General features: G+C 46.0%; 1 protein-coding gene across 1 annotated transcript in view; it reads left to right on the forward strand.

The window, feature by feature from the left end:
- Positions 1 to 4,201: 4,201 nt before the first annotated feature.
- Positions 4,202 to 8,382, forward strand: part of kcnd1 (potassium voltage-gated channel, Shal-related subfamily, member 1) — a gene marked incomplete at both ends in the record, with an annotated part of 32,398 nt that continues 28,217 nt past the window's right edge. The window contains 2 exon segments of the mRNA XM_079226721.1: positions 4,202 to 4,357; positions 7,124 to 7,369. Coding sequence (XP_079082847.1) covers positions 4,202 to 4,357; positions 7,124 to 7,369 — 402 coding nt within the window.

An 8,382-nucleotide genomic window follows, 5' to 3' on the forward strand; every position in this document is an offset into this window, starting at 1 on the left:
ACGGTTAAACAGTGACTGGACTGTAAATACAGTGTGTGTGTGTGTGTGTGTGTGTGTGTGTGTGTGTGTGTGTGTGTGTGTGTGTGTGTGTGTGTGTGTGTGTGTGTGTGTAGTAACTGAGGCAGTGCAGCTGAATGCGACCAGTCAGGCTGAAAGTTTATTCATAATTCATCAACACACTGGAGATTTGACAAAGGCAGGTAAAGAAAGGTGAAAGTGTTTGAGTGTGTGTGTGCGTGTGTGTCTCTGTGTGTGTGTGTGTGTGTGTGTGTGTGCACACTGAACTTTGATGACCACATTGTTTTTGTGTATTTTGTATTTGAATGTTTATTTGGTCTGTTTTTCATAGTTTCAGATTTAAAATACTGACCTCAATATATATATATATATATATATATATATATATATATATATATATATATATTACTGTGGGCTATATACAATAAACTGGTGACAATAACTTTTCTTATGAAGGAGAAGCGGGTTCTTATTGAGGTTTATTGAAAGAAGAACCCAGAGGAGACGGAAAGCAAAACAAAAGCATCTTTAATAACCTGAGCTTCATATCTTCACATCTCAAACACGTCAGGGACGCCGGGAGAAGGAAGCGAAGGATCCACGGCGTGTTCTGATCCACTGCCGTTAATGTTTAATAAATGAAAATCGTGAAAACAGACGATTCTCTGCTGTTCAGCGTGTCGTCTGGCGGCAGCACTGGAAACCGCTTCATGAGATAACTCATGGAGAGCTTCCTACTTCCTGTATCCTGCATGGAGAGCTTCCTACTTCCTGTATCCTGCATGGAGAGCTTCCTACTTCCTGTATCCTGCATGGAGAGCTTCCTACTTCCTGTTGTTCTGCATGGACAGCTTCCTACTTCCTGTTGTCCTGCATGGAGAGCTTCCTACTTCCTGTTGTCCTGCATGGACAGCTTCCTACTTCCTGTATCCTGCATGGACAGCTTTCTACTTCCTGTTGTCCTGCATGGACAGCGTCCTACTTCCTGTTGTCCTGCATGGACAGCTTCCTACTTCCTGTTGTCCTGCATGGAGAGCTTCCTACTTCCTGTTGTTCTGCATGGAGAGCTTCCTACTTCCTGTATCCTGCATGGAGAGCTTCCTACTTCCTGTTGTCCTGCATGGACAGCTTCCTACTTCCTGTTGTCCTGCATGGAGAGCTTCCTACTTCCTGTTGTCCTGCATGGACAGCTTCCTACTTCCTGTATCCTGCATGGACAGCTTCCTACTTCCTGTTGTCCTGCATGGACAGCTTCCTACTTCCTGTTGTCCTGCATGGAGAGCTTCCTACTTCCTGTTGTTCTGCATGGAGAGCTTCCTACTTCCTGTTGTCCTGCATGGAGAGCTTCCTACTTCCTGTTGTTCTGCATGGACAGCTTCCTACTTCCTGTTGTCCTGCATGAACAGCTTCCTACTTCCTGTTGTTCTGCATGGAGAGCTTCCTACTTCCTGTTGTCCTGCATGGACAGCTTCCTACTTCCTGTTGTTCTGCATGGAGAGCTTCCTACTTCCTGTTGTTCTGCAAGGTAGAGATTCCTACTTCCTGTTGTCCTGCATGGAGAGCTTCCTACTTCCTGTTGTCCTGCATGGAGAGCTTCCTACTTCCTGTTGTTCTGCATGGACAGCTTCCTACTTCCTGTTGTCCTGCATGGACAGCTTCCTACTTCCTGTTGTTCTGCATGGACAGCTTCCTACTTCCTGTTGTCCTGCATGGACAGCTTCCTACTTCCTGTTGTCCTGCATGGACAGCTTCCTACTTCCTGTTGTCCTGCATGGACAGCTTCCTACTTCCTGTTGTTCTGCATGGAGAGCTTCCTACTTCCTGTTGTTCTGCAAGGTAGAGATTCCTACTTCCTGTTGTCCTGCATGGAGAGCTTCCTACTTCCTGTTGTCCTGCATGGAGAGCTTCCTACTTCCTGTTTTTCTGCATGGAAAGCTGCTGGAGGTCAACTCGGCTGACCTTCTTCTTCTACCTCTTCTACTTCTCCTACGTTTTGAACCTTGATTTTGACGTTTTGTCCGTGGCCATCTTTGTTTTCTCTGAGTCATCCTCCCGTCTTCAGGCTGACTTCTCGTGTGTTCGGTGGGAATCGAACCCCCGGCAGAGGGCAGGACATGTGATCTGGTCTTTGAGGGTTAACGTCTCCGTAGGAACCAATGAGCTTTGAGCCCAGAGACACAGACAGGAAGTGGGACAGTATACAGGGACGGACGAACAGCTGATTTTAAAACACTGAATGAACCTTTAAAAGTTTCCATCCTCCTTCATGCCACCTTTCCTCGTCTCCTAATTCCTTCTCTTGTCTCCTCTTCCTTCCTCCCTATCCTCTTTCCTCCTCGTTCCCTTCTTCTGGTTCCCTCTCACCTACCTCGGCTCCTCTCTCCTTCTAATCTCTTCTGATTCTCTTTCCTCTTGTCTTCATCTCCTTTCCTCCTCCCTCCTCTTTTCATCGTCAGCATGACTCCTCTCTCCTTTCCTTTGACAGCGTCACTTCTCCTAACTCTCCACTTCCCTCCTCCTTCTGTTTACCTCTCCTCCTCCTCCTCCTCCTCCTCCTCCTCCTCTCTCTTCTCTCCTCCTCCTCCCCCTCCTCCTCCTCCTCCTCTCCTCCTCCTCTCCTCTCTTCTCCTCTCCTCCTCCTCCTCCTCCTCCTCCCGCTCCTCCTCCTCCTCTCCTCCTCCTCTCCTCTCCTCCTCCTCTCCTCTCTCCTCCTCTCCTCCTCCTCTCCTCTCTTCTCCTCTCCTCCTCCTCCTCCTCCTCCTCCCGCTCCTCCTCCTCCTCTCCTCCTCCTCTCCTCTCCTCCTCCTCTCCTCTCTTCTCCTCTCCTCCTCCTCCTCCTCCCGCTCCTCCTCCCGCTCTTCCTCCTCTCCTCTCCTCCTCTCATCCCTCCTCCTCCTCCTCCTCTCCTCCTCCTCCTCCTCTCTCTCTCCCCCTCTCCTCCTCCTCCTCCTCCTCCTCTCCTCCTCCTCCTCCTCCCTCTCTCCTCCTCTCCTCTCTCCTCTCTCTCCTCCTCCTCCTCTCCTCCTCCTCCTCCTCCCTCTCTCCTCCTCTCTCTCCTCTCTCTCCTCCTCTCCTCCTCTCTCTCCTCTCTCTCCTCCCTCCTCCTCTCACAGCTCTTCTCCTCCTCCTGGTTTGTCTCTCACTCTCTGTCTCTCTTCTGTTTGTGTCTCCTGACAGGACGGCCATACATGGACATGGAGTAAGGACCGCCTGACGCCTCTTCCTCCTCTACCTCCTCCTCTTCTTCTTCCTCTTCCTCCCCTTCCTCCTCCTCCCCCCTCGACAGAGAGACAGTGAAACACAGAGGCAGATAGAGGAGCATTAGAGGCAACACAGCAAGCAAAAGCAGTCAGAGGAGAGGAAGAGGAGGAGGAAGAGGAGGAAGAGGAGGAGGAGGCACATCCATAATCTCCACTTAGATGGAGGGAGGACGTTCTGTCTATCCTGCAACTTCAGGAACCATCATCACAATTTAATAAGATTCTGAAAGGCTGCAACAAAGCTGTCTTCAGAGGGCGAGAGAGAGAGAGAGAGAGAGGGAGGGAGAGAGAGAGAGAGAGAGGGAGAGAGAGAGAGAGAGAGGGAGAGAGAGAGAGAGAGAGAGAGAGAGAGAGAGAGAGACACTGATGTTTTATCTACTGGATTTATTTCTCTTTGCCTTTTGTCTCGAATCCCCGCAGCAATAAAACTGTGACGGCAATATCAGAGAAACAACTTTATTATTATTATTATTATTACTGTTGTTAATATTTTTATTATTATTATTTTGCACATGTTTTCGGGCAGAGAGTTCAACAAATTGTGTTTTCCTACCAGGCGAGTCGGTGAAGAGGAGCTTCTGGTTCTTTAGGAGACTGAAAGAGTCATCGCCTTCCTTCGGATAAACCTCAAAGGAACGGACACAAGCTTTTATTTTGAAAAGCAACAGGAAGCCCCCAACCAGAACCCCGTCAAAATAAAAGACGGGCCTCACACCTGTCGGATGCATCGACTCCCTTGCTCCTGCGCGGCGTCTTCCTCATGGCTTGACACCTGACTCCGCCCCCTCAACATGGCCGCCGCCCACTCGAGGAGCTCGGGGCCGGAGAAGAAGAAGTGAGGATCGAGTGAATCGGGTTCATCCTCCTCTTCCTCCACGAGGACACGACCCGTCTCCCTGCAGGTCGGGACGCGCTGATGCAAGATGGCGGCCGGCGTGGCCACGTGGCTGCCGTTTGCGCGGGCGGCGGCGGTGGGATGGCTGCCGCTCGCCAAGAAGACGATGCCCAAACCGCCCGTGGACAACTCGTCCAAATCAGATGAGATCCTGTACGTCAACGTCAGCGGGGTCCGGTTCCAGGTGAGGGCTCTTCTTCTTCTTCTTCTTCTTCTTCTTCTTCTTCTTCTTCTTCTTCTTCTTCTTCTTCGTTTTGAAGCCTTGATTTTGACGTTTTGTCCGTCGCCATCTTGTTTTTTTATGCAACGAGTGAACAGGAAGTGACCATATATGGACTGAGGAGGAGTGACGTAGACAGTATACGTCTCTGACCCCCTGGTGGTCAGGAGAGAGAATGCAGCTTTAACACATGAAGCATAGACTTCTATACAACCAGAGGAGTCGCCCCCTGGTGGTCAGGAGAGAGAATGAAGGGTTGAGAGTTGGAGGCTTAAATCCCTCCTGACTGCAGCACGTTTTCATTTCTTCCTCTGAAGCGTAAAGTCTTGCAGGAGGTTGAAGCTTCTCTTTGTCTTGAGAACAAAATGTCACATTCACATGAACCCCCTCTTTGATGTCAAGGACACGTCTTTGATGTGTTATTTCTCGAACCTCCTCGGCATCGCTCCGTTACAATCGCTCTGCGTTCACGATGAATTGATTGGACTTCATTTTAAAGTAATTGAGCAACAGTTGAAGCATTGCTCAGGTGAGTTATAGTTCCATCACCAGGAGACGTCTGCCCAATAACCGCCAATATTTCCTCACTTATTCAAGTTCTTTTGCGTCTCTTTCGTGCCGTTACTTTACAGTGAAACGCCTTTTCTTCATTTCACAGTCCCACAGTAGAGACACAGGGCGTTTGAAGGGGGCGTTGATGACCATATATGGGCGTTTGGGGGCGTTTCCCATTTAATTGAGCCCTTTACGTATATTTATACGTTCTCTTTGCATGCACAGATATAAAGTAAAGGTTTTTGTTTTCCACACCAACGAAACGGTAATAATCCTCCTTTACCCATGAGCCTCAGCAGCAGAGAGTTTCACAGCGACTTCAACCCAGAAATGTGTTTGTGTTTTATCACTTCCTGTCGAGGAGTAAACAAGTTTTAAAAATAAAGAAATAAAGTCTGTGTTTAACGAGATTGGAGCGTCTCGTTGTCTGATGTATAAAACAGGTCAGTGAACGCCCCTCTGGCAGAGGAAGGACTAAACCTTGAAGAATCATAAACGCTTGTTTAAAGTGATAATCCAGAATCAAATGGAACAATCCCATTGGCTGTTTGTGGAGGGATCCAGTGATGATGACTTTCTGTTGGACTCTCTAATGGGATGTTTCATACAGCAATGCGCTCTGGGACTTGTAGTCGACGGTCCTGGCCTTTCTTTACATAATGCAGAAATATTTAGAGGTTATTAGGAAGTCAATACTTGTCCAAGTGTTAAATAAATAAATATGAATACATAAAGACATAATTACCTTCCCAGAGGTCCATGTGGCTCTAACGCGCTGCAGCTTCCAGAAGAACGATATGCATCTGGGAGGACATAATGACGACAAACGCCTCCGCTGCAAAAATAGATGTTGTTGTGTTTCAGGAATCAAAGAAACCGGAGAGCTTTCTGCTGCGCTGGCAGGAGGAGAACGTTCCTGTGGCTTTGTCCTGCAGCTTGAGGTTCTGGTGACGTGACAGTTAGCCCGTTAGCTCATTAGCCCGTTAGTCCGATAGCTCATTAGCCCGTTAGCCAGTTAGCCCGTTAGCTCATTAGCCCGTTAGCCCGTTAGCTAGCGACGTCCAGCGCCTTGCAAAGCAAACCTGTTTGAGTTAAACCCAGGCGGAAAATATATACTAAGTATATTTAATATTAGCAGACTTGAGTTTACTTGAAGCCCTAATAATCATAAGTATACTTAAAGTGTGATATTTTGGAACAACTTATTTTGTACTTAATATATTTAAGTTGTGCTTAAATAGTATTTGAACTTGAAGTGTAATTAGTATTTTTTTTGGCTAAATTGGAACAACTTAAAATATACTTAGTACAATTTAAGAATATTACTGTGTATGAGCTAATATACATGTCGATAGCGCACTTATATTATACTTTTTTGTGTTTTAAGTATATTTGAAATGTATTATTAGTATTTTACAAATATGTAAACATTACAATATTATTATATTTCTAATGTGCTAATCGTATACATAAAGTATAGCTTTTGGTATACTATTAGCACATTAGAAATATAATAATTTTGTGTTAATCGTATACCAAAAGAAACGTTTGGTCTACGATTAACACATTATGAATATAATTTTGGTATACTTTTTATATATTTGCAGAAAGTACTCTTCTTTGAATTAAGTATATTTTAAATAGAAAAAAGCATATTTATTTTTGGCCTGGGAAAGGTTAAAGCGTTAAACTCACGGGAACTCAAGAAGCTTTCTGTATTGATTACACAGAATGAAACTGCTGACTGATCAGGTTCTGCAGGAATGAAAATACATGTTTGCTAAGAAATCAATATGTTTTAAATAATTCTCTAGAGTTTCTGTTATTTTTAACAGCAGACATTCATTTAGAAAATGATGTTCATTTAGAGGCAAACAGACCATAAAGCAGGGGACGCTTTAGGGCGGGGCTACAAGGTGATTGACAGGTCTCTAGTCACTCCTCCACCACGTATGGTCACTTCCTGTTCACTGGTTGCAAAAAAACAAGATGGCGACGTAATTGCTGAACTTCAGGCTTCAAAACGACGTCCACTTCTTATAAACAACCAATGGTCTAAACACTGAAACCACCTCCTGCCTCTCATGACTTATTGCTTATGACCTGATTGTAAAGCTGCATGATGTGAAGATTGAAATCTTTAAAGTAAACCATCTCTTGTGGTCTCTCCTCCAGACATGGAAGAACACTCTGGACCGCTACCCGGAGACGCTGCTGGGTTCTTCGGAGAAGGAGTTCTTCTACAACGAGGACACGCAGGAGTTCTTCTTCGACCGGGACCCCGAAATGTTCCGGCACATTCTGAACTTCTACCGCACCGGGAAGCTCCACTACCCGAGGAACGAGTGCATCCAGGCCTTCGACGAGGAGCTGGCCTTCTACGGCATCGTGCCGGAGATCATCGGGGACTGCTGCATGGAGGTAGCTGCAGAACCGGGTCTGGGTCAGGGGTCATTGTTAGACTGTGAAGGACGTATGGAGCAAAGCATAGAGGATTCAATTAATTATGAACATTTTGCATCAATTCTTTCCTGTTGTTTTTATAAAATTAATGAATTGTTTAAGTATTTACTACGGCAAACCAGTAAAACAGTAATGTACGACTCACATCCATCACAGCAAAACTACACCAACAGTTAGGTTTAGACAAATAAACCAACAGCTAGGTTTAGACAAATAAACCAACAGTTAGGTTTAGACAACTAAACCAACAGTTAGGTTTAAACAACTAAACCAACAGTTAGGTTTAGACAACTAAACCAACAGTTAGGTTTAAACAACTAAACCAACAGTGGATTGGGTGACCTTTGACCTTTGAAGTCTTCCTGTTGGTGGCTGTGCTCTCAGAGCCCCGTCAGCTCAGTGCCTGCAGTGTAACAACATGGCGACTCTCCAGCCTCCATGAAGCTCCTTCACGGCTTCTTAGTGACGGAGCTTCATGTTGGTCACGATGCAGAGCAGACGTAAACATCCAGGAACACAACGACAGTTATTGGTATTCTGGGCCCTATTTCTATTTCTCGTACCTGGTTACTGAGTTAGTGGATAACTGTCAGGATAAGATGACGCAGGTCAGGCGTTCTCGGTTTCTCAAAGCAAGCTTAGATAAATCACCATAGCAACACATCCAAAAATGTAAACCTGCTCCCGGGCAGGTTAACTGAACTTCACTGGATAAGATGGACACTCCACCGGACAAAAAGGCAGCTCCCTTCCTCATTGATGAAGGAGCGATATTATTATATTAGTTTCATAGGGAGAGAGTTCTTTCAGATCACAGGATCCATCCTTTACATCATCATGACTTCCTGTACGCGGCGATATAGATTAGAAGAATAGAAGAAATAGAAGAAATACTTTATTTAGAGAGCTTCTCGAGCCGCGGACATTGATCACCACAGACGCAGCTGATCGTCTCAGACACAGACTGTCAG

The sequence above is a fragment of the Taurulus bubalis genome, assembly GCF_910589615.1.
Source record: "Taurulus bubalis genome assembly, chromosome: 11".
Classification (NCBI taxonomy): domain Eukaryota; kingdom Metazoa; phylum Chordata; class Actinopteri; order Perciformes; family Cottidae; genus Taurulus; species Taurulus bubalis.